General features: G+C 42.7%; 1 protein-coding gene across 2 annotated transcripts in view; it reads left to right on the forward strand.

Moving 5' to 3' along the window:
• The window catches only part of CPNE4 (copine 4), a 684,237-nt gene extending 662,910 nt beyond the window's left edge, over nucleotides 1-21,327 (forward strand). For both annotated transcript variants that reach the window (XM_042956193.1, XM_042902930.1), the window contains 5 exons: nucleotides 3,900-3,954; nucleotides 6,869-6,920; nucleotides 8,272-8,405; nucleotides 14,447-14,683; nucleotides 20,720-21,327. In XM_042956193.1, coding sequence (XP_042812127.1) covers nucleotides 3,900-3,954; nucleotides 6,869-6,920; nucleotides 8,272-8,405; nucleotides 14,447-14,683; nucleotides 20,720-20,854 — 613 coding nt within the window. In that variant the 3' untranslated portion in view covers nucleotides 20,855-21,327. The remainder of the gene's footprint in view (nucleotides 1-3,899; nucleotides 3,955-6,868; nucleotides 6,921-8,271; nucleotides 8,406-14,446; nucleotides 14,684-20,719) is intronic.
• Nucleotides 21,328-21,635: the final 308 nt, after the last annotated feature.

The raw sequence follows: 21,635 nt of genomic DNA on the forward strand, positions 1-21,635 counted from the left end.
TCTTGTGAATGCATCCAGTAGAATGTAAATGCCATAGCTATATGATCCATCATCCATTTTAAAAATGCATGAACAAGCTCTTTAGTTGGAGTTGAGAATTTTAATTATTTATTTTTTTCATGAACTTGTATTTTCACTCCCCTCCCCCATAGAATTTCATCCTAATGTATCATTAAAATTTGAGTTCAAAATTCTTTTATTGGTCACTGTATCATACATTTCTATAATAAAAATACAAATATAAATTTTAAAATATCTAGTTTCTAAAATGTTCTGTGTTGAAAAGGTTTAAAATATTTTTTAAAATCTTCTGTTTGAGTTTTTATTACAATCATTATTAGTGCATAATTGACCAAAAGAACAAATGTATTGGAAATTTCAGTATTTAATTATTGCCCATAAAAAATGAAAACTTTTAATGAAACAAATAGTGAGGGGTTTTCCCTAATTAGTTTACAATTTGTAGATGAATGCTATCCATTAGTAAAACGGAAGAGTCTACTTTCAGTCCTATTCCAATTTTTTTTACCAATATAAATACTAAGAAAACCTGTTCTTATAAATAAGTACATGGTAATGGAAAGAGTTTGACTAGCAGTTTTACTCATTTCTTTCAACTCTAAGTTATACATGAAAAAAATCACATAATGGTTTATCACCACAATGTATTTTTAATGATCTACCAGCTGATATAAGCACTTCCTACAACTTTTTAAAGCAAAAATTGGCAACTGCCCGACTTGCAAAAGGATTTGTTTCCTCATTCCCTTATTTTCTCCTGCAGAGTTTTTACACTAAGGAACAATGCACCATTGTGGTTAAGATTCATAATGGGTAAGGAGAAGGATAATTGTGAAAGGGAAGGTGTGAATGGAGAGCAGGTCTTTCTATTACACCTGTTCCCAGAAGATCAATTTCAGCAGAGACTACATAGGAGCAGAGGAACTGAATACTGATTTCCTTAAAAAATAAATAAATAAAATCATGCCCTACTATCCCCAGAAGGGCATTGCATTTCCATGTACCCCAGTGTTAAGACCACTGTCTTAATTGTCTAGGTGTTCTGAAATGCCAGTTTGCCTTGAGTCAGTCTCTGTTTCCTTATGGATGAGGTCATTTGTCTTTATTTTTATTACTCTCTTGCTTTGTCTCAAAGTCTTCCCTAACTGGAGGGTTAAAATGGTGTTTGAAAATAAATCTTCCATCTGGATATCCTTTAACCATCAGTCATTCCCTAAGAAGTTCAGGACTCCATGCTCATTACCACTGAAGACCATGGGCTCTTTTATTGTATTTTATGCTGTTCTATTCCGGTAGTAAGAAATCTTGCCATTAGCAATGTGGTAACATGCTCGTGAGTTTTCCAAGTTCACAGATTCCACCAATCATGTTCCTAGTAGTTGCAGAGTGGCGCCTTTACTCAGTGCTGAGTGCCCTTTACTCCAGTCTCAAGTTCTTTGAAGTGCTGGCATATGGATGCTTGCTTGTGTGCTCAACCTGCCTTCTCTTGCCTCTTGCATAAGACTCCTCTCTGACTAGTTTTATTTTTTAATCAAGAAGAATGGAAGTGTAAATCTATTGTGCTTGTGCTTGAAAGATTTTCTTTGGTATGTTTGTTAGTTAGAGACTTCGTAGTGGCTAACTTCAGAGAATTGATGCCCTCCTGGGTTATTAATTATTCCTCTTGTAAGTGAGGCATTTTCCCTGCCTCCCTGCTCTTAAAACTCAATTACATAACAGTGCATCATGCTCAGCAAACCTCAAATCCCCAGGGTGGCTTGGAAGGTATAAAAAGAATATCCTTAAGGCTGGAACATTGGTTTGGTGATTAGAAATGGATGGAATATTAGATCTCACCCTTCCCGAACTCCTCAAAGAAAAAAATAAAAGGTATGGAACCTTCTAGGTTTCTGTTTTGACTTTTTGGAGCTATCTCTGGGTTGGAAGAACCAGGACCCCTTCTCCAACCCAGAAAGTTTTCTTCCATACCTAGTTACCCTGAAAGGGCCTCTGAAATCTCCCTCATAGATTCCCTCTCACAGCTGCCTGCCCTTGTCTTGGTTAAGGGGGGGGGGGGGGGGGAGTGGAATTACTGTGGCAAAGTATTTCAGTATTTCCAAGGACCAGAAGTATTTTGTTCTCAGAGCTGTGGCTAATCCTTTATAAGCTGTTGTGTTTTTCTATTTATCAGTATTAATACCTTTTCTGCTACCTGCTAGATGCAGTGCCCCACAAAGCCCATATCTACACAACAGTGAGGAAAAGGGAGAGCTGGTGATTTTCTGGAGAATTTGACTAATTTCAAAGAATGCTGGCTTCCTCATGTCTCCTACCCAACCTTGCTCAAATTGGCTCATTTTGGTGAAGTTTTATCAAAGCCATCATTGGCTACTAATGACCTCTAAATCTGTCAGTTGGTGGTGGGTGAAGATCTGGCTTTGGTACTTTGACTTCTCTGTCAGCCTTGTGGGGGGGGGGGTCCCCTCTTATTGACAGAGCCATTCAGGGACAGGGAGCCCTAATGAGTTTCCTTTTCTCCTTGACTAACTCTGCAAAGAACTGAGAAATGTAGGAATTGTTCCAAGAACAAATCTCGGTGGTATATTTAATGGAAAAGTAAAAGGTAGATGGCATGAGAAGAACATTCCTCTGCTGAGAGCAATACTCCAGAACCCCACAAAATTTGCCTAAAGAGAGTCTTACCTGTTGTCTGGTCAGGGGATCAGTTAGTGCCAGAAGGAAGTGCCAGAAGGAAATCACATTTAATGCTATATATAATCATTAAAGTATAATGAGACAACAGAAAAGGCACGGGCTTTAGAATCACACGATCCTCCCTGGTAAACACCTTAGGCCACTTTCTTAGCCTTTCTGAGACTCGGTTTATTCATCTGTAAATAGGAATAATAAGTAGGTGGAAATTCAAGGGTAGTATAAGAATTAAACATGTACATTGCCTAGCATCATACCCGGAAGATTGGATGTGCCAGTTAAGGTTAATTCTTCTCCCCATCATTTCACCTCTAGTACAGTAAAGTACGAGGTAAGGTATAACATATGTGAATGAATAAATTAAAGAGAGAAATTTCAATATGCCTAAGAGAAACCAAGCCATGATTCAATTCATGGGCTATCTTTTCATTAAATATTTATGGAGCACACATTCTGTGGCAAGTATTATGCTGAAGAGAGGGGCAAGGGGCATTTTGGGACAGAGAGGCAGTGGCAGATGTAAAGGTATTAATACCAAAAAACAGCATCCCTCTGCATTCAGAAGACATGAAAAGACATGTAAATAATTTATCCTTGTTTGTATGAAATAAAATAATGGGCAAAATGAGTCCTGTAGATGGAACCAAGCTCTGTCAATTAGAGCCTTCTAAGCTTCCTGTTACTTTTAAATATCCCCTTTTGGCTTAGACTTGTCTGGATTTGAACCCTGGCTCTAACCAGCAGCCTGATCTTGAACAAGTCACTTTACCTCCCAAGACATTTCCCCACCTGTAAAATGAGAATAATGATCTCTCCCTAGAAAGATTTTATAAGATTATATATATGAAAAACCCTAACACAGTCAACAATTGGAGTTACCTAATTCATGATCACTTTTCAAAGACAGAAAAGTAGGCTTGGGGAGGTGAGGAAATCCTGGACCATTATTCGTCAGTATCAAATCTAGCAAAAAGTTATGGGAAGAAATTGCAGACTAATGACTGTAATGAACTTTGGGATTCCTTCTTGATTTTAATTATCCACGCTGCCACTATCCCCTGTTACCACAGATAATCAAGAGCATGAGTCAGCATTTGGCAGAGTAAAATGTCCCAGCAAGGTAACACAGGTTCATGTTTTTCTTCCTCATTGGGTGAACAAATGAAGCAACTTATTTTTTTTTCCAGTGACAAAATGTTCCCGGCCTTTGGGTTCGGTGCCAGGATACCCCCAGAGTACACGGTGAGTGAGTATAGATCCTCTGGTGTAAAAAGAATAACTTCGGTTTCCCTCATAGGAATTCACTCTTTTGGCCCTTGATAAAAATATGTAAGTAGAGCCCCAAAACTCAGAAATGGTCTTCAGAACTAGTGAAATTAGCCCCTTGGAGCCTATCTTTCGATGAAACAATCTCCTGGTATTCTGGATGAGTCTTCCCAGAGGGGCACAGGAAGAGTCCCATTGTTGAGCTTCCTGTAGGTATGGTCAGAAACTGAGAAGACGCTCAGGAAGTTGATCTCCACTGTCTCGGAACCTATCTACGCAGGTGTCCTCTATAGAAAGATCCTATCGATCACAGTGCCAACTGTGAAAGTCCATGACGAGGACTTCTGCAGAGTCCCTTAGGCCAAGTCTCTGAGCACCAGGCTTGTGTGGCAGAGAGATACAGAGAAGTCCTGAAGGAGAAGCACTCTGGCTTAGAGTATTGGGGAGCTGAAAGCCTCCCGTGTAAACACTGGAGTCCTATTTGATACTGATTTCTCATGAACAAAGAAGACAAAGGTTGTGCAGAGAGATTTGCACTGCAGTGGAGCTGAGGCATTGTGCGGTGGTATACCAGATGCCCCCATGGGACGCTCTCCAGAGAGAACTCTGCTCCCACAGGAGGAAGGGGCCTTGGAGAGACAGCAAGGCTCCTGCTCCAAACTCATCAATTCCTCTGAGCTGCAAGCCAAGTGGAAGCAATACTGCTCAGTCATCAGTTTCTCTTTTATCGATTGAGTCTCAGGGCAGGAGGAAAATGCTGACGTTTGCTCCCACACCAGAGCTGTCAGACCAAGGGCCTTCCCCTTCTGTGTCCTTCTTGTAAAAAGGGAATCCATCTCCCCGATACTGCTGAAGTGAGCACTGGATGGAGTGGCATGTCTTCCTGACCTGTCCTCTTTCTTGTTTGCCTTATACCCCATACTGTCTTCCCTGCTGGGCATGGCTACAGATTTCTAGAAGCGTTTGTTGGAAATGGAGCACATGGAGAGGAAGAACATAGACTGGGAGTTGCTGACTGGTGGCCTGTAGACATTATTCAGGCCACAAATGTATTATATTTGACACAAATTTTTTTTTAAGAATTAAGCAATTTCAGGGGTGCCTAGGTGACTCAGTCGGTTAAGTGTCTGACTTCGGCTCAGGTCACGATGTCACAGTTCGTGAGTTCGAGTCCCACGTCAGGCCCTGTGCTGACAGCTCAGAGCCTGGAGCCTGTTTCAGATTCTGTGTCTCCCTCTCTCTCTACTTCTTTCCCGCTCATGCTCTCTCTCTGTCTCTCAAAAAGAAATAAACGTTTAAAAAAAATGTTTTTTAAGAATTAAGCCATTTCATGTAAAATATCAGATTTCTGGCTTCTCTGGAAAAACTAAAAGAACTAACAACACTGAGATTAAGAGATTTCACACGCAAGAATTAGCAGAGCTGAAGAGATGCAATCCCCTTCAGATGGGGATGCTGTCTTAACAGGCATCCCTCACATATCCTCATCTGTGCTCTCACAAAGCCATGCAAATGCCCCTTTGCCGTGCCTAATTTCCCCTCTGCTCTAATAGGCACTGATGGTCTCAATCAGCCGGGTGCCCCCGGAGAGTTTACAAGGTCATCACAATTTACTTCTTTAGGATAAAATCTCAGAGTTTGTCTTGAAACTGAGCCACAAGCGCCTGTGTCTTAGTTTGCACTTTCCTGGGAATAGATCTTGAGACAAGGATTTGGATGCAAGTTGTTTATTTGAGAGGTGGAGGAAAGCTCAACAGAGGGTGGGAAAATGGGGAGAAGTCAACATAGGGTATGCTAACAAGCCAGTTACCACTGGGGTAGCCAGAGCTGAATTCTTCTGGGGCCTCCAGGAAGACAACGTAGAGTGCACACAGACCCCAAGAGATAAAGGGAGCTGGGGTATTGATATACCATATCCTGTCATCCAGTGAGTGATTAAGGGCTACTCGCCAGGGACATTCATTCCCCAAAACTTTCAGCTAGGCAGGCAAAGCAGGCTCTGGAGGCCTGAGAAAGACTTAAGGTAAGTAAAGCAGGTAAAATGGTTAGAAGTCAGCTGACTTCCTGGAAGTTCTCAGGGCAAGGAAATGTGGGCTAGCGTGAACACTAAGAAAAGAGGGGTCTTTTCACACAGTGACCTATTTTCTAGCACCTAATAGAGTCAATGCTTGGAAATAGCCTTTGAAATGCAAGTCTCTATATAATTCCAAATGATCCAATAAAAATGTCCAGATGCCAAAACATCCCTCTTGTTTTATCAGGTTTTAGAAACAAAAAAAGTAAATAATATTTTATTCGACCTTATGGTCCTACCTGGTCTTGCCAGGTAGAGGAATTTGTGCTGGAAGCTTAAAAAGTATATTACTTTATTACTTTTCCAGGAATAGAGTCCATTTTACCTGTATATATCTGAAAATCCTCTGGCCCTATATTTCTGCATATAATGTTAGAATGATTCGTAAATGTCAACAGCTTAGCTGGAGCCTTTATAACCATCACCATGTTGAGCAGACAGCTTGGGTTTTTGAGGGTCCAAATAGAGTTCAGCCAAATCTAAGCCTCCAGCCTGTGGCCAGTTCTATCTGGAAGCTATTTGGAGTTACATTTTTCTGAAATCTTTTCTTCAATTCCTTTTATATGCCTTATTCTCCCCTCCTGCCAGCATTTATCTGATTCTAGAAAATCTTCCTGTCACCTCAACTCCACGGGGAGCTTAGAATTCACCCTCCATCTCAGATTGATTGTGTAAAGGCTTAAAATGGTTCCTGCTGCTTAACACATAATGAATGTAATGGGCATTTGTTTGCAAACTCTAAGCCCCAGTGCCTCCTTACTGGATTAAAGTTGTAATTCTCCTTTCTTCCTTTTTTAAATTTTAATTGGTGTCTAGGTCTCTCACGACTTCGCAATCAACTTTAATGAAGACAATCCAGAATGTGCAGGTAAATCACACATAAAAGAAAGCCAAGGTCTCAAATCCCTTCCGTGTGTACCTTTCCTATTTTTGTCTCTCTGCTCTGATACAGTGTGTCCGTTATCCACAGTCATCTGTCCACAGCAGACAGCTAGGCTTTCTCTATCCAAATAAACTTACTACTCCAAAGGCAACAGAGAGCCATAATAACAGAGCAGAAAAATAGCCATAAAAGACAGAATGCAGGGGTGCTTGGGTGGCTCAGTTGGTTAAGCATCTGACTTTGGCACAGGTCATGATCTCACGGTCCATGAGTTCAAGCCCCGCATCAGGTTCTGCACTAACAGTGCAGAGCCTACATCGGATTCTGTGTCTCCCTCTCTTTCTGCCCCTCCCCCACTCATTCTCATTCTCTCTCTCTCTCTCTCTCTCTCTCAAATAAACATTTAAAAAAAATTTTTAAAAGACAGAATGCAGAAGAGGTCTTAAGCTTACAGCAAGAATATTGATAGTAATTTCTGGATTTCTCTGCCAAAGAAACATGGGGGAGAAATTTATCCAATGGGCAGTGATACGCTACCCCTCTTTCTGCTTTCCAAGTTTTCATTAGGGATTTATTTTTCACAACTTCCTCCTGTATAAAGGAATAAAGAGAGGGGGAAACACGGAAATCATTTGACACTTTCAGCATGTTGGCAAAGGATATGGCCTCAGTGACTTCAAACAAGAAGCTTTATGGTTTTGTGCCAGAAAGAGCCTTCTCAAAGGATTTGGTCAGTGTTCCATTATTTCCAGCTAGAAATCCCTCAACATATTCCATTAAATAATGATGATGACACGATGTACACGTGACTCCTACGGGTGGCCGAGGGTGATATAGACTAGAGTAGAGTCAGCAGGTGGTGTGAAATCTAGAGAAACATTAAAGCTGACTTGCCTAGTGGCTGAGAGCACAGCCTTTAGAGAGAGCCAGGCAAGACCCAGGCTTGAATCCTGAGACTATGACTCACTTGCTTTGTGACCTGAGGCAGATCATTTAGCCTCCCCGAGCCTCAGTTTTCATCACCTATAAAAGGGGTATAACATCTATTTCATTGTGCTGTGAAGATCTAATGAAATCTTTTGTGTAAAGTGGGATATTAGGGAAATGTTTGTGGAAAAGGTTGCTTTTGACTTGAGCCTTTAAAGAGAATGATTTCATCAGGATTGTGGGCAACACCACCAGTGATGTGGTGTTTTCCTTTTTACCTTAAGGACATAAATGTGACATTGAAAAGGACTATTGGGGCAATTTAATGTTTTATTTCTGCGTGTGTTTGATTGCACATAGATTTAAGGAGATACTGAAGTGCTACTGATCTTTACCAATTTCACCTTAGGAATTCAAGGAGTTGTGGAAGCCTATCAGAGCTGCCTTCCCAAGCTCCAACTCTATGGTCCCACCAACATCGCCCCCATCATTCAGAAGGTCGCCAAGTCAGCATCAGAAGAGACTAACACCAAGGAGGCATCGGTAAGGAGAGGGCTGGTCCTCCTGCTAAACGGTGTTCACTCACCCGGATATTGGCCATGGCACCCATCCCACTCTGACAATAAATACAGACATTTCTACTTGTATGAGTTTGGACAAGTGCCTTCACCCTCCCCCACCTTCAGTCTCCTCATCTGAAAAATGAACATAATCATACCCAACTCTGCTGGGTTATTGTGAGGCTCAGAGATGACACATCTCAAATGTCTGCCACATTATCTGAACCCAGGAGACACTCCACAACGGAAGCTATTATAGTCCACGGCAGGTCATACTCATCTCATATTCCTGGGGCAAAAAAATCATCCAAAAATAAGCTTGCTTTCCAATGGACCCATACTACAGATGAAAGCAAAGTAAAACAATGGATGATTCTGTCCCCTGGTGGTCAGATGCAGCAACACAAAACATCATGGCAAAGATTTATTTTACATTCTGTTCATGGTTTTCTTTCTTTTTTTTTTTTTTTTTAATTTACATCCAAATTAGTTAGCACATAGTGAAACAATGATTTCAGGAGTACATTCCTTAGTGCCCCTTACCCATTTAGCCCATCCTCCCTCCCACAACCCCTCTAGTAACCTTCAGTTTGTTCTCCATATTTATGAGTCTCTTCTGTTTTGTCCCCCTCCCTGTTTTTATATTATTTTTGTTTCCCTTCCCTTATGTTCATCTGTTTTGTCTCTTAAAGTCATCATATGAGTGAAGTCATATGATTTTTGTCTTTCTCTGACTGACTAATTTCACTTAGCATTATACTGTCCAGTTCCATCCACGTAGTTGCAAATGGCAAGATTTCATTCTTTTTGATTGCCAAGTAATACTCCATTGTGTGTGTGTGTGTGTATGTGTGTGTGTGTGTGCGTGTGTGTGTGTGTGTGTGTGTGTGTGTGTGTATACCACATTTTCTTTATCCATTCATCCATCGATGGACATTTGGGCTCTTTCCATACTTTTGCTATTGTTGATAGTGCTGCTATAAACATGGGGGTGCATGTGTCCCTTCGAAACAGCACACCTGCATCCCTTGGATAAATGCCTAGTAGTGCAATTGCTGGGTCGTAGGGTAGTTCTATTTTTAGTTTTTTGAGGAAACTCCATACTGTTTTCCAGAGGGGCTGCACCAGCTTGCATTCCCATGTTCATGGTTTTCTTAAGAGAAATGTAAACCAAGGCTATAAGGCTGAAAAGAGTTTGGTTTTTTCTCCCCTAAAATCTTAGAGTAGAATATAACCATAATAACTTTTCTATATATCATTTTTAATGATACCGATATCTTTTCTTTCTAGCTTTCTTAATTTAGTAGAATATTGCCAATATCTGAAATTTTCTCTAGTTTTATCCTGGGTCCAAGATACTGCATTTCCGTGAAGAAGATTATATGCTACTCCCTCATCTCCTGACATGAACTCACGCAACCTATGTGCCCAGGTTCTCAGCCTTCCTCATGTTAGAATAGATGGAGGGCCATGCTGGTACCTGATGTCAACCTCTTGTCTTGTGTCCTGGAGCACATCCCCTCTCAGTTATCCAAGGACATTGGTCCAGCAGTTATGTTCCCCTTCTCTCCTTATCATCTATTTCCCCTTCCTACTGAAGACTTATTTCCATTAGCAAATAAAACAGGCTATAATCTCTATTTGAATTACAATCTCTCCCTTGACACCACTTTACCCTTTAGCTACTCTCCCTTACTTTACTCTCCTTTAAAGCAAAAGCAGAATCTACCTCAATATCTCGATCCACCTATACCAGTCAGACTTTCCTCCGCAACATTCTTCTGAAAATTGTACTTCTCAGAGTCAATGGTGCCTCCATCTTGCCAAACCCACAGAGGCCATGGAGAAAATCTGAATCCTCACAGATACAAGATTTACAAATAAGGGTTCAACAGGATCAGTATTTCATTTTTTTTTAACTTTTTTTCAATCACAGAACTTCAAACTCAAATTCTTCAAATGATACCTTGCTCAGAAGTCCAACATATAAAATAGATTTTAAGAAAATAGACCATTCTTGCTAAATCTGGGCTAAGGAATGAGGTTCAAACTTGTCTGTTCGCCTTTACTTCCTTTATCCCCAAGAGCAGACAAGATATCCCTAGAGCTCCCTACAGCCCAGTTTAAAAACTGAATGATCCCAGGCCCTCTAGCAAACCAGGACCCACAAGAATAAAAAGAGAATAGGGCTGACATGGGTCTGGATTCGGGCCTGATTAAAGCCAGTGTGAGTTTTTGGCCATGACTCACTCCCCCAAGGACAGGCGTGTCTGCTTTGAAAGGACATGTCAGGAATCAGTGAAGGAAGTATCTAATCCACACAACCTCAGATAATTTACCCTGTAGGCCAGAAACACTGATGTTTTTCCCCAGGGATTTTCCCTGTTCTTTGAACAGCGTATGGTCCAGGGCCCCTTGTTATCACTGATAGCTGAAGGTCCTAACCTTGAGCCTCTTGGGCAAGTTGTACAGGGCATCTATGGCTGTCAGATTTTCTTCTCGGTTTTGTGGAACCCTTGTAGGAATAAAAAAAAATCCCCTCCTATCTAAAGACCCCAGTTCATTCAAAGACTGTAATGTTTCATCTGTGAGCATTTTCCTGGCCTGACTTGGGAAGTAACTGCTACTGCTTTCTTTATTGGAAATTTCCATCAGGATTTCGATCCGGCAATGTGCAGCCTGTTACTTTTAGCTAGATTGAACCTGGAAGGATCAGATTCTAAAATCCTGACAATCTTCTCAGAGCGGGGGTTCTAGACCTGTTTTGTTCCAGGAGCGCCATTAACAGCTGGTGAAGCCCGTGGACCGCTTCTCAGAAATGCTTTTAAATGCACAAATTAAAATATATATTATAAATAAACCAAATGTATTGAAATGCATTCAGCAAAACATTTTTAAATGTAGCTAAGAAGCATGATAAATATAGTAATAAAATGCTTCTTTTATTAACATTAAATTATAAGAACTAGTAACTAGTCTAATAATTCTGTAATTTCTAAGTAGTATTGATATAAATGATATAGTAAGATATTTGCAGTCACTGTAATTTAACAGGAAAATATTCTGTGATTTCTATTGGTGATGAAGTTGCAAGTACAGTTAAAACTAAAATGATAAATTTCAGTTAGAGGTTAGTGAAAATAAAAATGTAATTTTCCCCAAGTTCGCAGACTATCTGAAATCTTTCAACAGTCCACAGGCCCAGGTTAAGAATCCCTACTCTATGGGCTCCTGGTTGGCTCAGTTGGTAGAGCATGCACCTCTTGGCCTTGGGGTTTTGAGTTCAAGTCCCAGTTTGGTGTAAAGCTTACTTAAAGATTAAAATCTTTAAAAAAATAAAATAAAATCCCTGCTCTAGATGAAAAGTCAACAAACTACATTCTGCAGTGTGTTTTTCAATGGCTTACAAGCTAAGAAGGGCTTTTACATTTTTAAATGGTTGAAAAAATCAAAAGAAGAATGATAATTTCATGGCACATGGAAATTATATGACATTTAAAACTTCAGACTCCATCAGTAAAATGTTATCAGGGGCGCCTGGGTGGCTCAGTCGGTTAAGCATCCAACTTCAGCTCAGGTCATGATCTCATGGTTCGTGAGTTCGAGCCCTGCGTCGGGCTCTGTGCTGATAGCTCGGCACCTGGAGCCTGCTTCGGATTCTGTGTCTCCCTCTCTATCTTCCCTCCTCCGCTCTTGCTCTCTCTCTCTCTCTCTCTCTCTCACTGTCTCTCAAAAATAAATAAACATTAAAACAATTTTAAAAAAAGAACACAACCATGCCCATTCATATTAAGTATTGAAATTGCTGTTCTCATATTACGCTAGCAAGGTTAGGTTGTTGGATAGAGATTACTAAATAATTGGTTATTGTCCCTTTACAGAAAATATTTTCCCAACCCTGTCTCTAGACCATTTCAAGTCTAAAGTTTCTTGATGTGGTAGTGTGACTCTCAGGTGTTTTTGTTTCTGGAGGCATCGAGCAGGTAGGGATGATCCATCCCTTGGGGCTACAAAGATCAAATCGGTGGCAGTTGGGGACAGTGGAGAAAGGAAGACTAGGGCTCATCTGTTTATGAGTCAGCAGCAATCTCCATCCAGGTGTGGCATCTGCCTGGCCTTCCAACGCATACCCTGGAAAGGGTGATTTATGATTCTGGTGTATTCTATACCTCTTCCCCATATCTCCCACCACCAAGTTGCCTCCTTCTGCCCGTTCTCTGCACCTTTCTAGCTGTACTATGCGGTCATCCTACTGAAATCTTCCTCCAAACTCCCAGGCTACCTTTTTTTGTAACTATATAAGACTCAAAGAGCATGGCTATGAATGAAAATGTACAACTGAAATGAACTTGCATATTGGTCGGTTAGCTAGAACTAGGGATGGGTAGTTAATTAATGGACATGGAACAGAAATAGTCTTTACGTTAAACTATATGAAAAGCATGTAGAACATGTGGCTGTCTTCATCATAGTGTGAATTTCTATTCTCTCCAGTTGCACTTTTGACAGCTTATTTCATCTAAAATGTTTTTTTCAGACTTACAAAGAGAAGTGGGAACTTTTAATGCTACCAGCCTGTGTGCAACCTTTTAAGTAGGATTCTCAAAACCAAATGTTTTCAGAATGTGGCTATTCTATCCAGCCTTTCTTCTTTGAAATATGGCAACTTGAAATGGCTTCATAATCCCACATTTATTCCTTGTAGATGTTGGACCCATTGCAAAAATTATAGTAGATTGGCATGAGTGGCAGGCCAGGGCCCTACTTCTCTCTCATCTCACACCAGAGGCTATCATGATGCCACTCACAGCAGTGATGACCTCTGATAGTGTTCCTTCTCCAGACCCCATAGCACGTCCTGACCCTCCCTGTGCTGATGCGTACAGAGCCTCTTCAGCAGTCTCCATCTCAGATGAGCCACCTGCCAGCCTATGCAGGTGGAAAGGGGCCAGCCAGTCTGCAGGCAGGAAGCCACAGGAGCTGAGCACCCACAAGCACACTCGAAGTAGACCATGGTGCATGGCCTCTGGGGAAAGAGACTGCAGCCCTCACCCTCCGCCAGCAAGGCTCTAGATGAGTGCTGTCCACTGGAAATGTAATGGGAGTCGTATATGCAATTTTAATTTCTCTAGTGGCCACATTTTTAAAAGTTAAAGGAATCTAGGGAATTCATTTTATCGAAACCCAATATAACCAAAATATTCTCATCTTAATATATGTTCCGTATAAAAAAATTATTAATGAAATATTTTACATTCTTTCTTTGTACTCAGTCTTCAAAATCCATGTGTATTTACTTACATCATCTTAATTTGGATGCTAAATCATCACCACAAATACTTGATCTTTCTTTACATTTTATATGTTAATCGTTGAGAAGCTAGATTCACATACCTGAGTGGTTCCAGATGTCCTTCAGAGGTTTCCAATAACTGAATCGAGTCTTCATTTTGAAAGTTAAATTTAAATTCATTTAAATGAAATAAAATTAAAATTCCAGTTCCCCTGTTACTCTAGTCACACTTCAAGGGCTCGGTAGTCACATGGAGCTAGTGGCTATCATATGGGGCAAATCATTCATAGACTCTGAAAAATCCCACAGTTGAAGAGGATGGGATAAATGGTCTAGTCCCATTCCTCACTTCACAGATGAAGAGACTTAGACCCAGCAGAGGGAAGGAGTTTTCCCAGGAACTCAGAGAGTGAGTCTTTGAAGCCAGGCCCTCTTGACTCCCCTCTGCTGCTCTGTCCACTACCCTGTGCTTTGTAACTGCCACTAAGGTGATTATTAGAATTAACCCACAATTCGTATGCCTGCATTTAAGTTCCATTCATCATAACCTTAAGTCGTTGGGGCTGTAACACTCAATAAAAGACTCCATAAAAAGACAGACTCCATAAAAGTCTGTCAGTACTGTCGCAGTGGTCAGTATGCACAGAAGCCTCCTGCGTACATAACTGGTATTGTCCTTGTCTCCCCCACCTCTCCATCCCCGTGGTCACCTGGCCTCCAATCAATTGCAGCAATACTTCATCCTGCTGATCCTCACCGACGGCGTCATCACAGACATGGCCGACACCCGGGAGGCCATCGTCCACGCCTCCCACCTCCCCATGTCGGTCATCATCGTCGGGGTGGGCAACGCTGACTTCAGCGACATGCAGATGCTGGATGGTGACGATGGCATTCTGAGGTCACCCAAGGGAGAGCCTGTCCTTCGAGACATCGTCCAGTTCGTGCCCTTCAGGAACTTCAAACACGTACGCATATCTCTGGGGCTTCCCGTGGGAGAGCAGAACCAAAGCAAGCCCACTCCCACATTTTGCCACCAGTGTCTGGGGTGAAGCAATGCTAGCTGTCCCTGTGGGGCCGGGCCATCTCACATGCAGGATACACAGAGCTTGGCTCTTTGGAGAAAGACGTGTGACTTAAGTAAGAGATGAGGAGTCGTGCTAACTGCGGTAGCCAGCGTTTCACTGGCATTTGCCCCCGTCCGTATAATTTCGGCTCTCTAGTGCACACAGGGCTGCATGCACCTTTGGGCAGGCTGTTCCCTTCCCGATGGTGCCAGGCCGAAGTAGCAAAGAGAAGCTGAAATTCAGCCTGGGTTCTCCTTGTCAAGCCACGGACCCTCGGAGATGCCTGTGTTTGCCTTGGAAAAGTATAGTTTTGAAATGATAGAGACCTAAATCCTCTATAAATATACAGTAAACAGCATGAAAGATTTATTTGACTCTTTAATGAGGGAACCAGAAAGATAACAAAGCTATTCAAAGGAGGGTATAAAATAGTTGATTATGGTCACAGGGGGGTGGGCAATACTGGCATAGGTTTGCTAGGCGGATTCAAAACTGCTTAATAACCAAAAGGGTTAAAAAATAATAATTATCATCTTTAGATTACTTTCTTGACTGGGCAGAAATCTTGTCAGTTTTCTGCAAGTTAACATCTAGCTTTACAGCCTTGGGCTCCTGTCAGTAACAAACAGTAAGTCAAGCAGTGTCATAGTCCCCAGACGACCCCAAAGCAGGCCCACTAGACAATGCTCTGACACGGCCTTAAGAAATTGCTCTGTAACAGGTTTTCAGCATTTCCTAATTTGGGATGATTTTTAACTCAAGAAAAGACGCCTTTAAAATGTACACAAAACCCTGCACATGGAGGGCTTCTGTTGCCCAGAGTGACACCTTCTCTGAGTCACACAAATGTCCCCTCTGTGTTGGTAGTGGCCCTGAGGGGTTCTTCAGAGCCTCCTCCAGCTGCATCTGGGCGTCACGTGTGTTGTCACAGACAGTCCTCTGTGTTCTTTTGTTCCATGCCGCTCGTGGAGGCCGCTCAAGAGCGGAGCACCCGCTCCCTGCTAGCCACGGAGCCTTGCCTTCTGCTCTGCGTGTGGTGCCAGCAATACCGCTCCCAGGCCTGGCAACTGAACTTGAGCTGCCCCAGCAGAAGGGAATCTCCAGAATCTTAGTGCCCGGAAACCCAGCGGTCCCCTTGGAAATGACAAGAACCCCCTCCTCTCCGTGCTACGGAGAGCCCTCTGTCACCTGGACTATTAAGGCAGACCACCAATGCCTACGCTTCCCATCCCCCTGCTGGAAATGTCTTTGGCTTCCCCCTCCAGCCCCTCTGTTCTGAGGCCTGAAGTCAGTTATTTAGGGTCAGGCACTCTGCCATCCAACTTGAGCTTTCCCTTCTGACATTTTCTGGAAAAGCCTTTCTCCTCAAGCCCAAAACCCTCATTCAAATGAAACCCTTCACCCTCCTAGCCAATTTATCAGATACATCCAGAAACATCGGAATCCCAAACTGGGCTCACCCTGGGACCCCAGCTACACTGGGTAAGGCAAGTATGAAAGTAGGATGGATCGGTTTATTGTCAACAAGTCCCAGTGCCAGCGTCAGAGCCTTTGGCATACGCTTTTCACAAATTGCTGCTTACCACCTTTTGGGGACGGACTTTAAAGCAAACATTCAGGGGCGCCTGGGTGGCGCAGTCGGTTAAGCGTCCGACTTCAGCTCAGGTCACGATCTCGCGGTCCGTGAGTTCGAGCCCCGCGTCAGGCTCTGGGCCGATGGCTCGGAGCCTGGAGCCTGTTTCCGATTCTGTGTCTCCCTCTCTCTCTGCCCCTCCCCCGTTCATGCTCTGTCTCTCTCTGTCCCAAAAATAAATAAAAAACGTTGAAAAAAAGAAAAATTTAAAAAAAAACAAAGCAAACATTCAGATAAATCACGAGCCCAGCAGCCTCAACTGAACCCTACATCTCTTGGCCTACCGAGACCACTTAGAGAGATCCCTGCGCACTCCAGGGCTCCTTGAACGATAAGGTACTGCTCATAGCCTTACGGCCACACAATTGCTATTCGCCCTTTAAGGAGAACTGTGTGTAATTAGAATCATTAAAGGAGCCAAAAATCAATCCCTGGTTACAGCCTTGGGTACAAAGGGAGCTCCAAGTCACTCCAAGCCCCCAGAAAGCACATAGGCACTAGTGGGGGGTGGGGGCTAGCTGTGGAGGAGGCTGTTTGCCCGGGGAGGGTGTTTCCAAATGAAGCCACTTACTAAATAAAAGAGGCTCAGCAAGCCCTCAGGTCATCTGCATGGGGACAGCGAGGAGTGTTATCTGCTAGGTGGAGGGATGTTTTAGAGCAGGCTAGATTTGCTGCAATTGTGTTCACCAGTGAAGCTATCACTTCCCCCAAACCATCCTCTCTCTGTCCCTGCATGCACACACTTGTGCAGACACACACACACACACATCTGTGTGCTACAGCAATGCCACAGAGCCATGCGAGTTCTCGCCTCTCCTCCAGCTTCCTCGTATTCCTCAAACACTCATGGAGCACCTTCTATGGGCACAGCATGTGCTAGACCAGGACCACAGTGAGATGATAAAGCCACAGAGCCAGGCCTCGAGGAATTTTCTGGAGAACTATATGGTTGGGACATACGTGTCAGCAGAAAACTCCCATGCTAAGCAACCTGTGGGTGATTGAAAAGGGCTCAAATGTTGCTCTAGGATTTCAGAGCAGAGAGGAGCAGCAGAGAGGAAAGCCTCACAGCTTAAGGTTCTAAAAGGAAGAAGGACAGAGCCTTGGTGGGCAGGGAGGTGAGGGGGCGTCAGCAACAAGGGAAGCGCCCTGATCAGGGTGAGGGAGTGGGTGCTGCTTGCATGTGTCTGGGGCACAGAGTCTCCAGCAGCTCTGTGGGTGACGAAAACAACACCAGGAGCATATCACCCACCTTGTCTTCGTGGATTTCAGATTACAGTTTGAAAACTATGTCATCATCCAAACGAATCTACTCTGAATTCAATACACAGTAAATAAAATGGAAGGTGAGCTGGTATCATTTCATATAAGCCAGTCACCCATGAACTGCCTCTCTTTGCATAATAACTCAAAGCTTTGAAGTGGACAAGGCACAGACTCTGAGCTGTGTGGCTCTGGGCAAGTTATTTAATCTTTCTGTGCCATAGATTTTCATCTGTAAAATGAGGCAAATGACAAATACATTGGGAGAATGAAGGTGGTACCTATATAAAGCTTGGCACAGCAGCTGGGCGTCATGGGTAGTTAATAAATACAGCTGCAAATACCAGCTGTGTTCACCTTTTTGGCCTTTTCCCAACCAGATCATGCCCTCAAGCCCTAACTGTTCACCAGAGCCACCAGAGCCAGCCCAGATATGCAAAAGAATGGGAGAGTCATTTAGAAACTGTGCTGTCTAGGGGCGCCTGGGTGGCTCAGTAGGTTACGCGTCTGACTTTGGCTCAGGTCATGATCTCAAGGTTCATGGGTTCAAACCCCGTGTCTGCACTTTCAGTGCAGAGCCTGCTTGGGATTCTCTCTCTCTCCCTCTCTCTGCCCCTCCCCCACTCATGCTTTCTCTCTCTCTCTCTCTCAAAGTGAATGAATAAACTTTAAAAAAAAAGAAAAGAAAAAAAAACTGTGCTAATACAGTGACAAATAGCCACATGTGGCTGTTTAAATAAATTTAAATAAACTTTAAATAAAATTTAAAATTCAGTTTTTCATTCACACCAGCCACATTTCAAGGGCTCGATAATCACATGAATCTAGTGACTGCCATACTGGACATTGCAGATATAGAATATTTCCATCATTGTACAAAGTTCTACTTGCCAGCGTTAGTTAGGGATATCTTTGTCTTCAAATAACAGCAAATTCATCTTAACAGGGGATTACACAAGTGGTTCTTAACCAGGGACAACTTTGGCAACGTCTGGAGACACTTATGATGGTGACAGTTGTGGGTGCTACTTGCAGGTAGTGGGTAGAGGCCAGGGGTGCTGTTAAACATCCCACAATGCACAGGACAGTTCCCCACACCAAGAATTAGCTGGCCCAAAATAGCAACAGTGCCGAAATTGAGAGACTCTGGATTGTATAAATACAAATACATTGTTCTTCTGTAACGAGAAGTTAGGGACTGGCAGCTGCTGACATCTTTTTTTCAGTGATTTGATAGTATCAGGCAAGCACTTGGTGATTCCCCTTGCTGTTGTCTCGTGATGATAAAACAGTTGCCGTAGCTCCAGGAATTACATTCTAGTTTAAAGAAAAAAAGAAGAGGAAAGGGAAACAAAGCCTATTATGTCTGTGCCCTCTAATCAGGAAAAAAAAAAAAAGCTTTCCAAGAAACATCCTTATGTCTCAAAGGACAAAACTGGGGCCTATGGTCATCCTTAGGTTCAAGGGAGGCTGGGAAATTAAGTATTTGGCTTTCTAGGCTTTATATGACATGTGGCCAGAGAGTAAACTACAGTAGGAATGACTTTCATAGTTACCCCAGTGTACATGTGGACCATGCTGTAACACACAACCCTGAGCAGACATTTATAAACTAACAGAGCATTCACGGATGTCAGGTGCCCAACATGCTAAGACATCTTTGAAATGTGAGAGGTCACTTTAGAAAAACTCCCCATCATGTTTTCAAGATATGTGTCTCTATTTTGAGCCTCCTCAAAACTGTGTGAGATAAAACCAATCCCTATTCTTTGCTGTTTTGTCTCCAAGAACACAGGGGCTCAGCCAAGTTGAATGGCTGAGTGGCAAGCCACAGAGGAAGGAAAGAGCAAGAAACCAGGTCATTCGGCATTTAGTCGAACGCTCTTTCTTTCCTTTGCTGAGGAATCTCAAGCATTCGTTAACTGGTCCCTCGGCTCCAAGTTTTCAAGTTCAATAATAGCTAATAATGAGACTAGGGCAATTTTATTTGCCCGGAGGCTGGAAAGTTAGTACTGAATGCCAGAGCCAGAGGTCAGATCCAGCTCTGTATGACTCCAGAGTCCATGCAGAATACCAACCTCCACCTTCCTCTGCCCCAAATCATACAGGGGGACCATACTGCTGACAGAATAAGACTACATTAATTAGTGGTATTCAAGACCCTCCATCACCTGGCCTCAAGCTTATCTTCCAACAGAATACTCCAACAATCCTGCATCCCCCAACACACACACACACACACACACACACACACACACACACTTCTTTCAGCCCCATCAGATGACTCCCTGTCCCTAGAATGATCAAACGTCATTCCCCTTCTTCTCTACATTTTAAAACATGCCTAACTTAAATCCCACCTCCTCTTGGAAGTCTGCTGTGATTTCCTCTAATATGACTTGGTCTTTTCGTTTTCTGTGCTCTCGTCCCAGAGCATTAATGACTCTAGAACAGTGCTTCCCAAATTTCAGTTCACATAGGAATCACCCTACGGGCACCAAAATGCAGATGATGATTCAGTAGCTCTGGGATGGGTCTAACGTTGTACGTTTCTATTAAGCTCCCATGTAACGTGCTGCTGTTGTTCTGTGGCATGTACCGTGTTCAAGCTCACAGTAGAGTTCATTTTGGCCACACCAGGCTCCCCTGTCATGATTATACCTCCTTTAATGGCAAGAACCACAAACTCTTATAAACCCTGGCATCGTGCCTGGACTTGAACACAACTTGGGAACCAAACTTAAAGACAATTCATTCTGCTGTCCAACTTTCACCCGTCTTCAGCTGTGGATAGCTTTATATTTTGAGACAGGCATGAAAAATATAATTATTAAGTGAAAGGTTCATTTTCCAACAATCTAACAACTCTCTTGCTTGGAGTAGATGACCAACAAATATCGATTGAATGAATGAATGAGAGAGAGAGAGAGAGAGAGAGAGAGGGTAGCAGCTCAGAGCAAGACTGCAGTCTTGTAGGCTGATTCTGGATCAGATTCCTTGGGCCAGGTGCCAAAGTCACGGTGATTTCTTCTTCCCTGCAGGCATCTCCAGCTGCCCTGGCAAAGAGTGTGTTGGCCGAAGTCCCAAATCAAGTCGTGGACTATTACAATGGCAAAGGGATTAAGCCAAAATGTTCATCAGAAATGTATGAGTCTTCCAGAGCACTAGCGCCGTGAACTCCGCACGCTTTTCCAGAGTTCTGAAACACTATTCCTGATAACATTTACTACTTCTACTACTCCTGTACTTAAAAAGACACACACACATACACACTTAAAAAATAGCACGTTTGGGTGATTTTTAACTAACTGACAATTTTTTTTGCATGTGTAGCCCTGAGGCCTGGATCTGTTAAGCTCTTGTATTGTCAAAGACTTTTTACAAGGAAACACAAATAATTGTAACTTACTCTTTACATTATAGCATGTCGCCTTGAAATAAAATATTGTCTGTATCCGTTTTTTATACAAGTTTGTCGAAATTTTGCTAAATTTCTTATTATCTTTACACTGTGAAGCATTTTGAAACATTTACCGAACGTCGATAGCCAAAACATATTTGGTTTTATCTGCTACGGGATGAGAGACTTTTCAAAATGGCAGATGCATGGACTGTATTTTGCATGTTTAAAATAAAAACAAACCAACGAACAAACCACACTGTTTTTTGCAGTTGTTATCTATAATCCCTCCCTGCTAAGAACGGTCTCTTTGCTGAAGAAAAGGTTCATTCACCTAGACATAGACTTCTAGAAGTGGGTCTGGGGCACCTCTCAGCCCAGCACCTCTCAGACTTGACTGTGCACACAGACTACCTGAGGATCTTGTTAAAATTCAGACTGGTGCAACAGGTCCGCAGGACCCAAGATTCTGCATCTCTAACAAGGTCCCAGGTGACGCCATTGCAGTCTACACTGAAGAGTACTGAGGTTCTAGGCTTTGGGGTATCATCCTAGAG

This window comes from Panthera leo, chromosome C2 (genome assembly GCF_018350215.1).
Source record: "Panthera leo isolate Ple1 chromosome C2, P.leo_Ple1_pat1.1, whole genome shotgun sequence".
Classification (NCBI taxonomy): Eukaryota; Metazoa; Chordata; class Mammalia; order Carnivora; family Felidae; genus Panthera; species Panthera leo.